At 35.5% G+C, this 20,765-nt stretch overlaps 2 protein-coding genes across 4 annotated transcripts in view; one reads left to right on the forward strand and one right to left on the reverse strand.

Moving 5' to 3' along the window:
• LOC119078866 (dual specificity protein phosphatase 13) overlaps positions 1 to 20,765 on the forward strand; it is a 39,172-nt gene that overhangs the window by 14,890 nt on the left and 3,517 nt on the right. For 2 of the 3 annotated variants that reach the window (XM_037186579.1, XM_037186580.1), the window contains exons 2-3: positions 18,793 to 18,975; positions 20,571 to 20,743. In XM_037186579.1, coding sequence (XP_037042474.1) covers positions 18,793 to 18,975; positions 20,571 to 20,743 — 356 coding nt within the window. The remainder of the gene's footprint in view (positions 1 to 18,792; positions 18,976 to 20,570; positions 20,744 to 20,765) is intronic. The other variant, XM_037186581.1, reaches the window with a different exon arrangement.
• LOC119078865 (probable endonuclease 4) lies at positions 13,815 to 15,632 on the reverse strand. The gene is made up of 5 exons (XM_037186578.1): positions 15,036 to 15,632; positions 14,573 to 14,965; positions 14,379 to 14,510; positions 14,214 to 14,318; positions 13,815 to 14,156 (listed from the first exon to the last, which is right to left on the reverse strand). Exons 1-5 carry the CDS (start codon positions 15,304 to 15,306, stop codon positions 13,966 to 13,968), a joined length of 1,092 nt encoding a protein of 363 aa, XP_037042473.1. The 5' UTR covers positions 15,307 to 15,632; the 3' UTR covers positions 13,815 to 13,965.

Consider the following 20,765-nt stretch of genomic DNA (forward strand, 5'->3'; position numbering starts at 1 on the left):
AATAAGCAAGCGAGCCGATTAATATCATCAGTCGGTGTGCAGCTTTCAAACATTAAACATCTCTACAACCTCCGTATGAGTTTGGTAGTCAACTACCACTTTGGTAGTCAACTACCACTTTGGTAGTCAACTACCACTTTGGTAGTCAACTACCACTTTGGTAGTCAACTACCACTTTGGTAGTCAACTACCACTTTGGTAGTCAACTACCACTTTGGTAGTCAACTACCACTTTGGTAGTCAACTACCACTTTGGTAGTCAACTACCACTTTGGTAGTCAACTACCAAATACTCGATTTACAAATAGACCAGCAGGCAGAATAATTTCATCAGTCGGTGTGCATCTTTCGAGGAAGAAACATCTTTGCTACTAAATATTTTGGGGGTCCAACTACCAACAACTACCAAACTTTCAAATTGCGATGTCTGCTATGAGCGATCGGTTACCAGATAACAAATAATAATTGATTTGCCTGGTGTTGGTTTGCTCATAGTAGCATTGCAATTTACCAACGTGGTAGTCAACTACCAAATATTTGAGTTATAAAAAGGCAAGCAGGCAGAATAATTTCGTCATTCGGTGCGTAGCTCTCAAACGGTAAACATCTTTGCTGCAAAATATTTTGGGGTCCAACTACCAACAACTACCAAACTTTCAAATTGCTATATCTGCTATGAGCGATTGGTTACCAGATAACAAATAATAATTGATTTGCCTGGTGTTGGTTTGTTCATAGTAGCATTGCAATTTTAACTTTTATCAATCACATTTTATTTGTGACACAGACGGACGGACGGACGGACGGACAGACAGACGGACGGACGGACGGACGGACGGACGGACGGACGGACGGACGGACAGACGGACGGACGGACGGACGGACGGACGGACGGACGGACGGACGGACGGACGGACGGACGGACGGACGGACGGACGGACGGACGGACGGACGGACGGACGGACGGACAGATGAAGTGCCCACAATAGGTCTTTTTTTCCTATGGAAAAAAGACCTAAAAACTAAGCCAGCTTGTTTGAACTGGGTTTAAAATTTAATTTTTGCGTAACGAAGCTGAAAGCGTCAACTCTAGCGATATCATTACTTTTAGAAATTGTACTTCAAAGACTGCGTCACACTTTTCTCGAAGAGATTTTTTTGGGATAGTGTATAGTCCACAAAAACTGAAATGGAATTACATTTTTAATGTGAGCTTATGTACGGAATTTGTTTCTTTTACATTAATATGGAATACTTTGGACAGGTCAGTGTTTGGTCTGTTCACATTAAAGTAACTAGACCTTATTTTCCAATGAATATAAACTACCTGGTATGGTCTAAGTTTACTGCGCTTTCATGCCAAAATAATATGAAAATGAATACGTTTAAAGTAAATCGACCGATTTTGAAGAATCGGACGTACCTGGTATGTACAGTCATTTTGGCTTTTAGGGTGAGCTGAGCTCTTCTGAATTTCTTTGAGGAAACAAAGTAGTAAATCTTATAATTTCTAGAATAATTCATCAAGAGTAAGTATGGTTTCCACTCAACAAAAAGTACTCCGTGAGAGAGCAAGCTTAGAATTGAACGAAGCAAAAATTAAAAAAAAATCCAATTTTGTCTCTCACACTGAGTACTTTTTTGGTAAGTGGAAATCAAGCTTTTCCTTTCGATAGTGACAGATTCTTAAGAGTTGAGAAGAGAATTTTCAATTACTAATCTTCTCTTGATAGAAATCGTCAAGACTTACGAGAAAATGTTTAGTGCTTTTCGGTCGAAAATCAATATAAGAAAGTTTCCAGTTCATTTTAGTCCAAAAGAAAATATAAGAAAAATTGAGTATTGTATTTTCAGATATTATCAGAGTGAGCTCGATTCACCTTCGCTCCTAAGTAGCTACAGCCCTGCGTTGAAAGTTGCTATTTTAAAAGGTATCACAGCTCCTCATCGCTGCATGTCTTCATTTTACTGAAAACTAAGTTAGTCTAACTTAGATTTCACTGCAAGGTCAAATTGCCTCACTTTTATCGCAACTAAATCACAGTCGATCGCTATTAATAACATACCTTGTTCTGCGTTTCAATGATTCATCATCATCCAAAAATATGCATCGCATTTAGTACACAGTGTGTTGTATGCAACGAGTGAGAATTATATACAATACGAATGATGTCATATATTATGCAAAAATCCATGCACTTCAGAAATTCGTCACATTCTACCGCATATTAATGAAAAGGTTTCCTCTATGCTGACCTTTGGAATGCATGCAATTCCAAAAACCATAAACCAGATTTACATCGAACTTTTTCGTTAGAATAGAAGCGGTTACGATAGACGATACCTTTGTTCTTTACCAAATTATTCAATCGTTTTGCATAAAATGAAAATACACCTACGCAATCGGCATTCGTTCAATAGGTACAGGTAGCAGTGTAAACTAGCGTTGGTTAAACTTATGAGCTCGTTTTCATGTTAACAATTTTTCATCGCACATAACGTTGTAAGCTCCATACGAAGTGTCCATTGGTAGCCCACGCAAATGACGTGAAAGCTCAAGTTTTTCTTTGTTATTTTGATTACTCTTTCAAATGAATATAATAACGAAGTGGAGAAAAATCGGGCATATAATTCCTCATCTATATCTATGGCTACTGACCATACACAGTGGGTCCAGTAAATTGGAAGATATATCATCGCTGTGAACGTAAATCGATATTCGACATTAGGGATCATTCATAAATTACGTTTTCGTTTTTTTCAGTGCTTTCATTGAAAATAAATCTTAAATAACTCTGGGATAAACGCGCTCTGCAAAGTAAGAGCAAAGTTTTTATCCCCAGTCCTATTTAGGCTCTATATTGAGAGTTATTGAAGATATAATTTTGATGACAGCACTGAGAAAGCGTTACGTAGTTTTTAAATTATCGTAGAATCCGTGGGAAATCTATTTTTTCAATGTTTCGGTTTTAAAATTTATAAGATGTTGACGCTTCCTAGCTAGTGTGTATCGCCTGTATAATTATTTTAGTATTTCAACTGATACGTTACCACTGCCACGCGTATTAATGTGTCTATTGTACCAATTTTAAACAGTGTGTTTGTGTGAGTCGACCAGCTGGTAAAACAACTGCAACAAATTTGGTGGCAGATTCCGCCAAAAACGGTCTGTTGCGTTACAATTTTTAAGACTGAAAACTCTAGTTTCAAGAAAAAATCGTAGTTTCAGGCACGAGACTGGTCCTTTCTCTATTGCCTCAAAGTGTTAAAAATTTGATCTGAGGTAACTGGTCATACAAAAATATTGCAATTGGCGGAGGTCTGCATTTTCAAACCCATATTCTACGGCGATCTCCGCTATCAAAATTTTTTCTCCGCCAATAACGGATTTGTTCCATAGTTTTTCACGCTCTATCGTCTCCAGCAAGTTTTATTCGTTCACCATAGAAACTCAGGCGTCCGCTGATAGACGATTATACAGATTTTGAAAATTTACCATCAGCGAACCGCCGAGTTATGTAGGAAGACATCCAAAACTTTCGGGGATGGAAAGAGCCGGAAAAACTGTGGAACAAATCCGTTATTGGCGGAGAAAAAATTTTGATAGCGGAGAATTGCCGAGGCTCAAAAGTACCAATTCAAAAAATATGCCCTTACTGTAACAGATGGATAAAACATGATTTATTTCTTCTGATATTGTTTAAAAAAAGAAGATGAGTTGATTGATCAATGTTTGTCATTATAGCATGGCAAGGCGACCCGATAGAATGGCCCACAAGAGGCAAAATGTTTTACGCCAAAAATCGAGAGTGAGCTCTCGAGCCAGATGAGCCCTTTACAACAGTCGGTCGCATAATTCTCTTTATTCAAATAAATACTACGTTCGGTCGCACCCAGCTATCGTAACGCCTCTGCGTAGCCAACTTGTTCACAATTTCATTAACTACAGTATAATGACAAAAACATTATTTCCGACAGTCATGATTCACTGCCGTAATTTAAATGTTTAATCAATGCAAAAATTAAATAATGGATGCCTCAACTGTTGTACATAGTGCTTAACAATATACAACAATCAATAATTGTAGACTACCAGTCTAATGTTACGTAATGCCGTCATAAGCGTATACACAGCTATTGTAATATGTGGCATATAACAACCGATTTGACTGATGAATCCTATGCGAGTTAAACAATTTTATTGTAAACATTGGTGATACCAAGACTATATACCGATTTGTTTCAGTTTATTTTTTCTCGTTATATTTGAGTTAACTTAACGTTGGATATGTTCATGTCATACACTCATCTAAAACTTAGCGAAAAATTATTCCAAAAATGATTTATCTATCGCTCGACGTATACACATTTCAACATGTTAGAGTACTTGAGAATTTACCTTTAACTTAAACATATAAAGTGCAGATTGTATTATAAATAGACGAAAGCGATATACGAAAATACACAGTTGGGAAATATACGTCCTTGAGCATTGTGATAGAGTGAATCAGAAAAATTTAATTTTGCAATAGCCCATCTCTGTGATTTTTGCGACGGCGCCAAAATTGAGAGTGAAATTTTTCTATTCTTGCGTGAGTTTCTTTTTTTTCATTATCATCATTCGTGCTCGCTTAGACTTTTATTCAAACTCTCTACGATATTCAATGGGAATCTTATTTACTTAATGGTGTTATGTATACACATAATCTCATATTACTCCAATGCTTTTTCTATATGGTTGATGAATAATGCGTCGCTTCATTGGAAAATATAAAATTGAAGATATATAGTGAATGAGACGTCGACAAATAAAGAAAATTCAAGGTTTCGTATACGTAACGTATATAATCTATAATATAAAGTTTGATGTTTGTTTGTCTCGCTATAGGCGCCCAGACGAAAATTCTTAAAGATTTGAAACTTGAAACTAGAAACATACCGACTACTGAGAAAAAGTTAGGAAATTTTCTTCATTTCCATGCGTTATTTGAGTCGTGATTTCTTTTTTATCCGTTTGCGTCGTGGATGCATTCTTTAAACAAGGAAACATTTTTGTAACACGTGAACAACTTTGACGAGGAAAAATGGTTTTGATGGGAAAATATTTGAATCTTTTACAAATATAGTAGTCCCGAGCAAAGCCGGATGTACTCCACAACATAATAATCGTCAAAACGTTTTTATGAGAAGTAACGATGTTATTGAAATCAACACAAAATTACGGAACGATAAACGTAACTCACATAATGTTTCAGTGCGGTGTTCGATTGGAAAAATAATTTCAGCAAAAATTTTCAGCATTTTATTCACGCATTCATAAATCTAATTGAATTTTATGTTGGCATTTTCGACTCTGTGGCCACAAACGAAAAAAGAAACCAGTTAAACTCAATCTTGATTTCAGCGAGAATTAATTTTATAAATTTTTGGAAAACGTCTAGTGCGTCACTGATCCATCGTAATGGTTAGCGTGGTTTATAATTAGATATTTGGAGTTAGTGGACGATATGAACGTTTGATAAAATTGAAGAATTAGACGGTAATTAGTAAGGGTAACTTACAAATGCAGAAAATTGAAAAAAAAAAACTCAAATATTAAACTGACAAACAGCTTAATTCGAAGATGAATGGCCGCTGCTTTGTTAACGAAGATTAAGTTAAAATTGCACTGAAAATTCGACGGCATGAGTATCGGAGACACTCTTGAGAAATGGCGAGTACCTGAAGAAATGACAAGTAGTCGACGGACCCCTCAGGAAGTCTTCGTTTTTTAACGTTTTGTAGGCAGAATTTTCTATTTACAAAATGTTAAAGAATAGAAGAAACGACCTTCTGACAAGAGGCTCCTGAAGAGTTATGAGTTCCTGAACTGTTCATCATTTATTTAGTAAATCCGCTGTTCCTTCCGAAAGTTCTGGTTACTTATGTCGTACAATTTTCAGAACAATTTAAGTTTATGGATAAGAATACACCATTGGTCTTACTCGAGAGATGGTATGGTGGTACTGATGCTAATCGACGCCCAAACATTCCTTGACGTTTGGGGATTCTTTTGAAAGCCCACATGAACTTTGGAATTTTTCAAAGGTGGTGTTAGAGTCAAGATCTTTCGATTCATACCAAAAAAGCATAATAAATTGATAAGACAGATTTTCGTAGGCTGTAAATAATCAAAATAAAGCACCAACATATCATCTATCACGTGTAACTGTATGACATCAACGCACTACAATCATACACTACAAAAGAATTCGTAAACGAGACCTCTTGGGAGTGGTCAAAATTTTCTTCTGCAAATAAACGAGCAAAGAGAGAAAGAAGCAAGGGTGAATCCTTAATCACATTGACTCCCATTTTATTAGAAGCGCGGAAACACACCAGTTTCTATGAAAATGACGCTCATGTGAATCGATGGCTTTTTTTAAGTATTCCAACTGATCAAACGGGCAGATTATGTTCTAAAGAAATAAAAATAGCAACCGCAATTTGTCAAATACTTATCGTCAGTCTGTTGTTGTTGTAAATAATAATCATCAAAATTCCACATTAGTTTTCAATCCAACAACAAAAAACGACCACGCTGGCACATTTAAAAAGAAAAAATCTTAGCAGGAGAAATTCGCGAACATTGTCTCGAAGATGTTCTACTCACTCTGCATTGTTAAGAAGGGAATGCGAAAAGGTAGGAAATTTATGACGATAAGTGACAGCACTTCCTTCATACAAGAAAAAACAGTTCGTTGACTGTGGCAAAAAAAATGAATGAAATTGTTTTCAAGTGAAATTAATTTACATTTTTAAAATTAAAATGGTCGGTCGAGATGCCTAAGTTTGTTGCTTGCGCATTCATTATTGTTTTGATGGTGGCACATTTATATTAGCTTGAAATTCGGCCATAATTTATCAGTATTACAGCTCGCATAAATTTATAAGTGAAAATTCGGTGTAGTCGTGCCTATACGGAATGTATTCCGTAGAAATTTATGGTTTCGTCGGTCATATTTCAGTCAGAAATTGATTAAAACGGAATTTGCGGGCATATTGACCCTTTTATAATTTGAATAAATATTCTCAATGTGTTCCATGTTGTGCGGGAAGAATTTAAGGACCGACTATATCCCATCTATTTGAATAACATCTGAAAGTTCCAATCGTTCAATTAGTCTTTCACAGACGGCAATCATTCATATAATTCTCGAATGTGTTACTACTTTCGATCTAAGCATTTTTGCAACAGATTGCTGAAAAATCTGTTACTTCAATTGTTTCAAGCCTATACTTTGCTATATGATACCATATCAATCAGAGCTTAATGGTTACTTGTACAGTCGCCGTCGATAACAGATGCACGTTGTCCTGCTTACATTAGTTTTTGTGTTTGTAACTCACTGAAACTCGAAGCCCGACCCGACCAACCGAATTCAGCCCGAAATAAGTTTTTGAAACCTGACCCGAATTACATTTTTGAAACCCGATAACTCAAAAGCCCGGTAAAATTAAATCGTGTCGGGTTCGGATCAGGTTGGTTTTTTATATCAAGTTCGTAATGAGCGGCTCATCTCTAGTCCCTAGTTTTGCTTGTAACTGACTAACGAACGAACAGTGAAACGTTACTAGCAAATTCATAAAAATTTCTTTAAAAAAAAAAATCACAGATCCATGTACCATTGCTTGTACTAAAAAAGCAAAATTTTATTTAATCGTCCGTCATGACATCGTCATTGAAATTCTTCGGTTTGGAAAATTCTAATTTTATGAAAGGTGCGAATCGGTATGGCTATTTTTGGATACACACACTGCCTTACATAAAATGTTGTGGACACATCAAACAAATTTATTATCCTCTCGTTTTCATGATGAGACAATCTCTCTTGTTTTAAGAATTTATTTACTTTGCGTACAAAGATGTTACGAATTTTGTTGTTAAATTGCAAAGATACTTGACGGATTTTTCTTTTCGTTTGTTTGTTGTTCGTCTGTCGCTAATACATTTTTAATTATTTTTTTGCTTTGCGTTGGTTGGGTTTCAATTACAACGAATTAATTAATTGCCGTTCGCCATTTGAGTCACACAACAAATTGGCGATCAATTCAATTAATAAATACAATTTATCCGTTACTCGTTACTCATTCGACAATGTCAATGCCAATGAGTAAACATGATCATGTTCAATGTTCAAACAACTATTATTTTTCGTGAATGTTTGTCTTGTCTAAGGTATAATTAACGTCTGTAACGATAATAATTAGCTGACAATAATACGGATAATTATCGCGTCTATTCGGATGTTATGTGTAGTGTCTCATTTTGTTAAATTTATTTATTTATTGCGATCTAAATTCCAATTTTGATAAGACACTCTGTCCATTTATCTAATTTATTATCAAAGCATTTCCATTATGTCTTCGTGGGCTGATGATTTGAAATTAAAATCTATCCTCGAATATTAACGTTACGAGGCAAGACAATTTTGCGTTGGCGTTTTCTCGTTACAAAAAAAAATTGAAAAACACATTTAATCTGATGCAGTAAGAAAATTCATTAAATTACCTGAAATTAATCGGCTGGCTTCATATTCTTGTTTGTTTTGCGGTAGAGTCAATGGGGAATGCTTTTTATTCTGGCGAAAGTGTGCACAGGGTTTTAATTAAGCGAAGGCACACGTAACGTTTATGGAAATTCCTCTTTAGAATTTTCATTGACTATTTTTAGGAAAACTTTTTCCAATATTTTTCCAAATTTTCTCAAAATTGTGTGAAAACTCTAGAGAATATGTGAAATTTTCTTCCCAACATTAGTCTAGATTGGCTGTAATAATATGACATTGCAATGCAATTACATACAGATCAAGGAAATTGATAAGACGGTTGCCCTTTGTTTAGGAGAGAAACAATTTTACACCAAACTGTTCCGTTCCATATCTATCTAATTAACATAGATTGCCCGAACTGCACAGACATTCTTACCTATTTGGAAATGCAAGCGTGTCGTAATGTAATCATTAAATCTGTTCCTTTTTTTGTTTAAAGCAGGATCTGATTTGATACGACATCTTCTACTTCGTTTGTTTAAACAAAAACATTTTGCTATTTAAAAGAAAATTCAATCCTCGCTCATTGCTTAGTTTTATCACTGCTGTCGATAACATATTTTTGAGAATAGGACATAGGTATCTTTGGTTTTCCTTAGTTCCTATTGACTCTTGAAAGTCAATACTAGAGAACAGTTCGTCGTCGATGCGTAAATTCTGTGAAAATGAGTTCTAAGCAGGTTAGTCACCAAAAGAAATCAAAGAAAGAAATGAAAGATCTAGTTTTTGGACTTCGACGAATAGTTGTGGTCTTGAAGCAGCTCTTATTAAACACACGAAAATATAACTTCTCATTTTTATTCCTTGTTATTGATCATTTACAATAAACTCGTAGAAGCAGTGGTAAAATCAGTAAAATCTGAAAATTCTTTGGTATTAACAGATGCAAGTTAATAGCCTTCTACCTGCCTGGTAATCGGTTCTGATCTATGCTGCAGTGTTAAGCCAAAACACCGCATCACAACATCGCACTGTTTGTGCGCTTTGGATAGCTTTCCATAGCTCTGAGTTTTTTTCGACTCGATTGAAAAAGTGAAACCTTTCAGTGGAATCCAAAAGAAGCTTAAAGCTCTCGAAAGCTAATCAAAAAACAGAGACACAAATGCGATACGTTGTTTTTGCTAAACACGACAGATTGCAGAACTGATTTTGCACTACTGATAAATGATTTCATCTAACTTGTCTTTGGCTACGGGAGGGCATACAAAATTTTACCTTAAAAAGCTGCTTGCATGCACTGCACTCACTGCATTCAGTTATGAATTTTGATTTTCATATTTGTATGCCTACGGTCACAGATTTTTAAATTATCGGAAAAATATTAGGTCGATCAGGTCAGGTCTTGACTGAATGAAAAGGTCAATCATAGACTAATGAACTGTAGCCACTCCTATCGTACATTTATGTGGCATTTCTAAAATCAATTGAACAATTCTAGCTAAAGTCAATAAAGACATAAACTTCTCTATTGTAAATTCCTAACTGATTTGCTCTTCAATCTTTTGTTCGATTTCGCGAATAAAGATATGAAGAGTCGTAAAGATGTCGAGGTAGACGTAAAAGATAAAATCAACGATTTAATCGGCGGTGCTAAAAAAACGTCGATTAGGAAAACGGTTCTGTTTAGGTGCTTCTTTTATGTTCAATCGACTTGACTAGACCGAAAGAAAAGCAGATGAATTTCATGGCATATTTTAATGGTTCCATAAAAGCAAGGTCGACTTTGGCGAGGTTTTTTTTTGAGTTAAGGAATGTATTCGATAAAATTACCTTAACATGTTCGTTGTAACCAGTTTGTTGTCTCATCTAAACGGCTCTAATATCGTAATCACCCACACATTTATATACATAAACAATCGGTGAGGATAACTTTTTAACGACGTACGTAAACGTCCCTTTCAGCACAGAGCTTTAAAACATAAGTAGCTCGTATAGCTTATCACTTACGAGAGTTACATTCCCTTCCCTTTGTTTGTACAGTTTTCTTTCCCTCTAACGTTTTATTCGTTGAGGTCGAGACATGCATGATACTCGTTTATTATTTCGAATTTTTCTTCTTCTTTTTTGAAAATTAATAGCTGGAAATGACATCCTCCATCAATCAGGGTTTTTTTTATAACTTTTGCTTCGGGATGAAAATTTTATTGTCGGTGGTTTTTTTTTAAATCTATTTTACATAAAACTATTTGTCAACGCCACGTCACATTGTTGAGTCGAATACACACAATATAAAATATTTGTTTAGCTGTGATGATGAGTGATTTTTCGTTTCAATTCAATGGTACACACAATATTGTACAGTTGTGTACACGTTAAGCATGAAAAGGATTTTCACATCGGTTCATCGTTTTTTTGGGTATTTTACAAATTGATGATGCTACGGATAGAGTAGCAGTTCACAGACGGCTAACTAAATATCACCGAAATTATTGTCAAGTCTTTCGCATCTTATGATTCAGGTTTAACAGGTCGATGGGATGCAAAAGTCTCGTCGTTAGGGTGCACAATTTGTCAATTTTGTAAAAGTTATCGAAATGATTATGAAAAAACATAAAATCAACTGTGGTTGGGACAGGCCGATTGAATCTTTGGGATGTAGTGGACTTTTTGGAATTAAATGGGAATATCCCAATTGACGAATACTTGGCTGGCTAGGAACTCCGCTTCAATTTAATTTTTTAATTGCATTTCTGTTTGGATATTCTCACTTCTGAAGCCACAGAATTTTTGGAATAGAATGGAATTTTTGGAATTGAATAGTGGAATAGAAATTATTGAGACTGATTTGTTCCCAGTGGTTAGCCTCTTGAATCCGCTGGAAATTATTTTATTTGATTTTTTCCAATCAGCATAAAGTTATTGAAATTGGCTGTATTGTGGATGAAAACTACAACATTCCACTAGGCCTCATTGTTTGTGGGTCCCCTTGACTGCCTTTTTAAATTTAGGGAAATAGATCGTGGATTTGAGCACTATTTCACAGGACTCTGTCAGCGTCAGTCCTCCCTGTCGGCAAGTCGGTCACTTCTGTCACTTCATCAAACAATATTTTCATGGATCGAAAATTTAATTTCCTAACAAATGATTTTGATTTTTAAATTTCGTATCTCAAAGGACCGACTCGAAGGCAGTGCCATCGGTGATTTTTGCGGTAGTGACGATAACAATATCCACAATCTATTAAAGTAAATTGATTTTTTTTATTGAAATGAGGAAAGTTAGCAATGACCAGTGATAAACACAGTGGATTCTTACTTGTACAATGCTAACTGTAGCACCGACCAGTGATAAGCTCACAGAATGTTTACTTTTTACTTCTAGCAGTTTTTGAAAGGCGCTCAGATTTTCCATATCTGGTTCAGGATTTTTCGAGTTATTGTGCAATCAAAAACCAGATAAAATTGCTTTTGGGAATTACTTCAAGATCATGAATACTAAGCTGACAATCTAAGAACTTGAACCCAAAAACGTTTTTCTTCGTCGGTTACAACCAAAGTTTCCAAATTTGGTTCAGGATTTCTCAAGTTATCGTGAAATTCGAAAGCCAGACAAAAATGCTTTTGGGAATTACTCAGAGAGCATGAGTCTACCATTGACCGTATTCGAAATTGAGCACAAAAATGTTATCTCTCATCGAATAAAACAAAAAGTTCCAAAATTGATTCCGGATTTCTCGAGATATCGTGAAATCCGAAAGCCAGACAAAAATGCTTTTTAAATTACTTCCAGATCATTTGTCCAACATCGATCACCTACGAACTTGACCTGAGGAATTTTATTCCTCGTCGATTAAAACCAAAATTTCCAAAATCGGTTTAGATTTACTCAAGTTATCGTGCTATCAAGAAACAAGAAAAAAACTCTTTTAAGAATAACTCCCATCCCAGATCAGTAGGAAGATATTGACCATCTACGAACTTGACCTCAGGAATTTAATTACTCGTCGATTGAAACTAAATTTTTGAAAATCGGTTCAGAATTACTCAAGCGTTTCAGTATTTTTCGTTTTTTGCTAACATTTCATACATTTTACAAAATCGGTCATAGTGAACATATTTTATGATATATGACCCTTGACTTAACAGTCAAGGGAATTAACAGAGCAGTCCAGAAAGGCGTCGAAAAAAATTTACTCTGAAGACTTTATTTCTAGTCATTTCAGAGACTATGGAACGGTTTTTCTAGTATGGTTCGGTGAAAGGTATCAATCATACCAATCAGGAAAAAAACGATTTATGAATACGTAAAGTGAATTTTGTTGATCCGAGGCGAAGCCTAGTTCAATAAACACACGAAAACGAGACTTTCTATTTTTATCCCGATTTATGTAATAGCTATTTTCCTAACGCATGCTAAAATGCTTTTTTAGCGAATTTGCCAAAAAAGCCTTTTAGCATAAGTTACGAACAACGTTTTTCCTAAATAACGTGGGAAATAAGCGACGAAGTCACGATAATTCAAAACTAGTTAGGAAATGGGTTTTACATGATTAGAGTGGAAATGCTTGAAACACGAAAGGTACGGTTTGTGACCAATTTTATTGTTTTCCCTAGGTGTGTTATAAGCTATTTTCGAGCGCAGGAAAAACAAAAGTTTGTAAAAATAATGAAGTTTCCTTTTCGGTAGCTTATTAACCTCGACTTCGCCTCGGATCAACAAAATTCCCACGCAAACTCTACTTTTCATATTTTCATCCCTAAGTTATGCGATTAAGTGTTTTTTAAGTGTTTTTAAGTGTTTTTAAGTGTTTTACTAGCAACTAGCCCGACTGGTCTGGCTTCGAGAACACATTTCGTTATTTACTTCGAGGACTATATTTCTGGATATAAATCGAGTTTCATACAATTTCTTCTCACTGGTTGGTATGATTCATGCCTTTCACATTTCGTTGGAAATATTTTTCTCGAACATTTACCGCCGAAGTTATACTCGAGAAACGGTTCCTGAGTCTCAAATTATACACTTTTGTCTCAGCCAGCATCTTTGGAACAACTTCTCAAAAAAAAGGCTGTTCCGGTTATAAAAATGTGGGAATGTGTAATGTGAGAAATCTAGAAACTATTGCAAAATTAGGAAATTGAGCACCCTAGCCGTTCATCGCTGGCTTCCCTGATTGATCGATTTGAATATTACAATCACTGATCAGTGAAACTTAGATTCAGATTAGACTCATGGGAGAGGGACTTCAACAATAAATCTCAGGATTAAAAAAATCAAACGAAATGCGGTGTCGTCAATAGGGTGACTTATAATTTGTCATTTATTTCCTCAAAATTTCCTTCAATCAAGCACAGAATTTGGTAAGATGTTCGCATGCATCCAACAAACGACTCAACTTGAAACGTAATAATTTCACGGCAGTTTCGCCGTCAAACTAATCAACTTGTTTATACAACAACTTAATTTCCCTCTTATAAACCAGGGGATCTTTGTCAGTGACCGGGGTCTCCAGAACCATCGGAATATTTTTGAATCTCGGGTCATTGACCAATCGTTTGAATGCCTTCAAACCAATCTTTCCTTTTCCAATATTGGCATGACGGTCCAGATGTGAACCGCATACTCCTATAAATTAAGAAATTAGTTAAAATGACTTAGAATGACTGTCCAGTGCCCACCCACCATTTGAATCGTTAAGATGAACGGCTTTCAGGTACTTTATTCCGATAAGCTCTTCGAATTCTGTCATCATTTGGTTGAATCCGTCCTCGGTTTTAAGATTGTGACCTGAGTGATTTCAATGTCAACATTTCGTGTGAGTTGTGAGGAATAAAATTCAAATTTTACCTGCCGCAAATGCATGGCACGTATCAATGCAAACTCCGACACGCGATTTGTCTTCCACCAGATCGATAATCTTTTTGATTTCTTTGAAATCTCCACCGATGGTATGACCTTGTTTGCACATGTTTTCAATCACTGGAAAACAAATTGAAATTTAACCAGAGTACATAAAGAGCAGATGTGGTTTGTGCCATTACCAGCGATAACCGATTTGGTTTTACTGTGTGCAATGTTTATCGATTCAGCAATGTTTTTGATGCATTCGTCAATGGAAATTTTGCCGCAGGTCGATCCGGGATGAAAATTATACAAATCGATACCGAGCCTGTCACATCGATCCATACCGTCGATCATTAATTTTCGCGATTTGGCTAACAGTTCCTTGTCACCGGAGCCAGGATTCATCAGGTACGAAGCATGCGGTACGATCAAATGGGATGGAAAACCGTAGTCATCGCAGACTTTTCGAAATTTTTTGACCGACTCCTCGTCCAGTTCTTTGACATTCCATGTTCGTTGATTGCAAAGGAAAAAGGCCGCCGCCTGTGCACCTATAGCTCCAGCCTCAATAATGGCATTTTCGATTCCGCCTGGTTACATTAAAAAAGAGCTGACGATTGCGAATTCATTCAACCACATTGATGCAACATTTTTCCTCACCAGAAATCGATAAATGAGATCCAATGAAGACATTGTGTTTGCTCGTTTCAACGAAGTTTTTTGGCAGAATGTTCGTCATTGATTTGTAATTAACTTTGCCGTCCTTTCCCTTTGGCACATTTTCAATTTCGTTTTCCGATTCTGAGGAAATTTCCGACTGTTCCTCAGTTTCAGTTTCCTTTTTAACAACCTTGAACGGGAGAGTTTTTTGAATTTTAGCTTTACTGCCATTTGTGGCAGTGCTGGCTGGACGGGCTCGTTTCGGTGCCATGAGATGTGCAATAGTTTTTACAATTAGAGAACGAATGGTGAATTACGATTTTGTGCCTGATTTAACAGTGAAGCCAATTTGGCGGTAACCCGGTGTAACGTATTATGACACAGACTTTTCTGTCAAATTCGATTGGATATTTGTAGTCGAAATACGAAATGAAGCACTCGAAAATTATTTTTGTGTTTCTTGTAAATGAGACAACAATATTTTGATATAATTTTTGACTAACAATATTTTTCCAACGACAATAACAATTAAGTTAAGAAATAACACAAAAAGAGACTGTTTCGCACACACCAGTCTCGTTGACTTTGTTTACATTTACATCGTTGACGATAATTCGCATACACACATACATTCAAACGGTCCATACGTTCGTTTTACGCACGAAATAGAGAGATAGTTCCATTTATTTATGCATTCAAGTGGGGCGCACATTTCTCACAAAACACAAACTGGTACAGGACTTGGTTTGTTTTAAGATTTCTTCTTCCCTCGATATAGATAATGATTCTATTTTAAATCGATATGTCCACTGCTTGTTCAAACCTATTTTTAAAATAAGTTTTCTTTACAAAAATCATCAATGTTCAAACACTTCGCCAACCAACTGTGGATTTATACATTTACGTAAATAACGTGGCATAGACGAATTGCGGGAATTATTTTCAATTGCTGTTCAATTTTTTTTAAGTGAATTGAATTGGCTGAATTTAACAGTAAATAGAGACTGATAATCCACCATTACACTTTGGGTCACATTACACTTTGGGTTTGAAATCTATGCCACATTATTACACTACCCGATACGAGAGACATTTGTTCTGATACTTTAACTTTTAGACTAAAGAATGTCCCTAACAAGGTGTTTTAACACTTTTTTCTTATAAGAATGGGACGACTCAACTCTGCGTTTCATTTCGAATTGTCAGAGCACTTCTTATTGTCGAAATGAAGGTATTATAGTCCCGAAAATATGACGAATAAAATTTTAACCTGTCACAGACGAAAAGCATATTAACAGTTTTACTGTATCTGATCCATTAGTTCATTTGATCGAAGATTTTCAGAGATTAATTTCGGAAATCTATTACTTCATTTGTTTATAACATAATTTTTGCTATATAAGACCTCATTTGATAGAGCTTGCCGTTTATTATTGCTGTCGTTGTCGATAACAGATGATAGCCGTCTGTGACAGGCTAATAGTGGTTTTCCTGACGCATGCCAAAGAGTTTTTTTTAGCGAATGAGAGGTTTCCAGCACGAGCCGGAGCCAGAGGGGAGTTCTGGAATCGAATTCGCTAAGAAAGTCATTTAGCATAAGTTAGGAACAACGTTGCTGGGCTGGCATTTCAGAATTAGATCAACAAAATCTGTCACCTGTCACCTGTCGTGCCTAAGAAGTTAATAATTTGGAAAATTTAATTTGTCAAATACAATGGGGTGGCGGTAGTCAGACGGCTGTTGTTCTTTCATTTATAAATTTTATTGAATGCGATTTTTTGACTCAAAGAACAATAGGTGTCCAACTACTGGTAACACGTCCGCCCTATAATATGCTATGAGTATGGGTTGCTCATAATGAAAATTTTAACATCGAACTTTTGTAAATCAATCTGATTGAACTAAACCAGTCTGAAAAATAGAATCAAAACCCATCGAACTTTTTACTCACACATAAGTGAAGACATCTGTATAGTTTCATCATATAGCAAAAGGTATTCCAATGAAGTAACAGAGTCTGTATCAAAAGCTAGTTGATCCTTTTGAACAAAATGACAGAAGTGATCTTTGTTGGCGCTTCTAACAAAGATAGGGATAGGAAAATTCAGAGCTTACAGAAACGGCTAGTCATCTGTAGTTAGTGAATTACCGATGAGCTCTGGCTAGAATTCTCTCGTGTAGCGGAATGTATGAAAAAAATATTGAAGGTATATATTTGGAAATTTACGCAAACGAAGTAACAGATTTGATGATTTTTACATCTCCAAAAGGTTAAAAAAAAGTAAATGCTTCATTAGTTTATGCAACGCAGCATCATAAAGTTCAAAATCTGCGAACTTAAGATGACTCACGATATGTATTATGATGGACATAATAATAATTACACATCTAGAGCCTAATAAAGTACTTCGCACTCGATGTCATAAATAACTATTATAATTGTTGTAAATGCTTCAGTAGTTAATAGTCAGCAGCCCTGCAATTATGTAAAGATGCGTATGTTTAGTGTATTAGAGGTTAGAAGTAGCTAACTTACAAAAATGTATTGGCGCACGAATTGTTTATTATTAATTGTATATGCATGCTTCGTAAAAAGATTGTGATCAGTGATGTTTGTAACTTTTTTTTTTTTTCAAGTCATATCCTAAGTTATAGAAAATTTTGTATCACTATTGTAATGTAGATGGCATGATTTTCAGTATCTGCTTTAGGAACATCCCTAAATCCCGTCAGTTCTTTCCTTTTTTCAGCTAACTTTCCACCCCTAAAACATAATAACATTCACTTTTTCAAAGCTGACGTGATTTATGAATGTCCACGTTATTTTGTATGAATATGTGGTTGTTGTGTAGTATTGTGATCGTATCCTTATTTTCCAGTTTACACCCTACTGTAGGACTCCTATTTTATTCCTACGAATAAAAATCTTTATACTGATAGCATTTCTTGTATCCGTTTTTTTAAGTCCCAGCTATGAATACAACAGGAACAAAATGAACTAGTGAGATTACAATTTTTTAGACTCAACAAAGTTTTACACATCAAAAATCAAAAATTACCACACACTCCTACTTAGGAAAATTGCAGTAATATTGTCATTTTCCGGATTAAACATATTTCCCAATTATTACAGGCGACATCAGTGAAATTGAGTCATGAATTCCGTGCAGCCCTTTTTGAGTTAGTCTACTCATAGAAACAAAAACGCATACTTGTTTATGCAAGCTTAGTATAAAGACGTAGGACCAGTTTTGTTTGTATGACCAGCCGAAAAAAAGCTGGAGAAAATTCATGTCTAAATTTCACTGTAAAAAAAATCATTTTAAACTGCGAGCCTGGGCATATCAGTCACACATTGACAAAAATCAAAATTGGTGACAAAATGAAGGCAAAATGAAATTTGAAGAATTTTGATTGATAAATCTGTCGCGTTAGACAAGTCAAATTCAATGTTTAACTTGTCTTAAAAGTTTGAGAACAAATGTTTGTCTTTCACACAACCTATGAGAGACTGACGTGTACACAGGTTCCGCTTGAAGAAATGAAAGAGTTCAACTGGGAAACAATTTCACTGTACCACTAACAAACAATTTCCTACACAAAATACATGCCAGACACAGTACAACAGAACAGGATGAAATCAGAGCGAACAGGAAATCGTTAAAATGTTTATTATTCACCGCGTTCACTAGCGCACAAAATTCAACTAAAAACAACTTTCTCAAATTCTCAATATTTGTCCCAATAAATATTTCAGACACACATTCACGTGCCTGAACGAAACAGACCATTGGCCAGCACACGAATTAGAAGCCTGAGTGCTAGTCGTGGATTATCAGGTTCTTCTCATTACAACAATACATCACGATCGTATCTAATTGACACTAATAAGTCATATCTAGCCTTACGCGCCTCACAGCCCCCCGACAACTACAGCAAGGTAATTTGTATATTTGATGTGTATTTGTGTGTTTTTGTGAATGTGATGTCCGAGAGCGCCGTTGTGGGTAATTTCATGCCATAGATTTGCGATTTCGTTAATATTAAGATGTGTGTGGCCTTGGTGTTGAGCTTTTATGAGCTAAAGGACTAACAAATTTTTGCATTAAGAGGATCCTTACACAGAAAAATATTAAATTTTATATCATTACTGTTATCGAGCTTTCCGCATCGCTCACTAAGTGCCGCCGTTTTTACATGTCTTTTAAGAAACTTCTAAAATTCTTATACGCGTAGAGCATCACTTGTATTATTGCGGAAACTTATAATTAACTTTCATGATTACGCAATTCATCAGACCATTTTTGGATCATTAAAATGATTGATACGTTAAATGGCGTCATATTCGAATCAATTAAGTGTTTTGCCAACAAACTTCCGGTTTTTCGGGACTGAATTAATTTTCCGAATCTATTTTTGGTGTTGCAAAACATACTCCACTTTTGTGTGAATTACAGCATTATGAAATGAAAATTTGATGAGTGAAAGATGCAAAGAATTTCAGCAAATTTTGGCTGCACAACAACACCACTCTCGTTTTGTATAATTTATTCTAAAAGCATTCCCATCACAGCTGCAATTACAACAAGCTCGTAATGCAATAATGTAAATCAACAAAAACCAATTATTTATAGTTATACGGCATACATATCCCGAACAATTGCTTGCAGGAATAAAATATTATGTGGGTTAGAAGTGGAACACATTGCAGTTATTAAAATGTGATGAATTCGGTTTATTTAGGTGAAAGTTATTTTCGGTTTTCGGAATCCGCTCAAGTTGAGATATTGTGCCACATTTTCAGGACGATGAACTCGCATTTTATTTTCATACAATTGAATTAGAGCGTTGGTATGACAATAGGGAATTTGTTTGAGAGGTAGGAAGGACAGAGAAGAGACCTAGAACTATTTTAAAGGGGACTGAATTATGAAGCGAAGGGAATGGAAATGTTGAGTTTTTAGTAGCGGCATACACACTGACTATTTTTGGGGAAACGCTTTCCCATATTTTTCCGACTCTAACTAAATTTTCCCGACTTTTCATAATTTTTTCCGAATTTTCATAAATTTTCCCGAATTTTCATAAATTTTTCCGAATTTTCATAAATTTTTCCGAATTTTCATAAATTTTCTCGGTTTTCCTAAAATTTGGAGCTTTTTTCCTAAAATTTCCAGAGTTTTCTAGAATGTTTCAAAATTAAGGAAAATGTGGAAAAATGACGGAAAATTCAAGAAAGTATTTTCCACAAAATAATCTCTGGGTATAAATGTGTCCGACCTGGTCAAATGGGAGATTTTGAATTTTTGTATGAATATAAGACTCTTATCAAAACTTTATGAAAAAAAAACTTCCCAAAGGGCATTGTTATGGCTTCCATGCTATTGTATCCATCAATGATTTCCAATGATTTTAATAGTCAATTCGATTTAATTCTCTCAGAAGCAATACCAATACAGAAACATTCTAACTGTCCACGAAAAGTGTCCCTACTAAGTCGGTTCAAGTTTTCCATAATTTTCTTTTTCATTTCAGTATGCCAATCGCTTAGAACAGCCAACGGAAAGAACTAGCGGTCGTCAGTTGCAGCGCATATTACAATATTGTGTCACACCATGCCGACCATTACCGACCTTCCGACGAGCCGAAACTACCATTCACGATACTGACTGTGATGAAGTGTACCCTTCACTATACATCGGAGATGTGTTCGTATTCGAAAACTTTCCA

This window comes from Bradysia coprophila, unplaced genomic scaffold (genome assembly GCF_014529535.1).
Source record: "Bradysia coprophila strain Holo2 unplaced genomic scaffold, BU_Bcop_v1 contig_297, whole genome shotgun sequence".
NCBI classification, from domain to species: domain Eukaryota; kingdom Metazoa; phylum Arthropoda; class Insecta; order Diptera; family Sciaridae; genus Bradysia; species Bradysia coprophila.

Excerpts from the sequence above, each read along its gene's own strand:
- LOC119078865 (XM_037186578.1), bottom strand. The coding sequence starts at position 15,306 with ATGGCACCGAAACGAGCCCGTCCAGCCAGCACTGCCACAAATGGCAGT. Across the intron at positions 14,966-15,035 it reads ATCTCATTTATCGATTTCTG|GCGGAATCGAAAATGCCATT; the intron begins GTGAGGAAAAAT and ends TAATGTAACCAG. Across the intron at positions 14,511-14,572 it reads AACCAAATCGGTTATCGCTG|TGATTGAAAACATGTGCAAA; the intron begins GTAATGGCACAA and ends TTTGTTTTCCAG.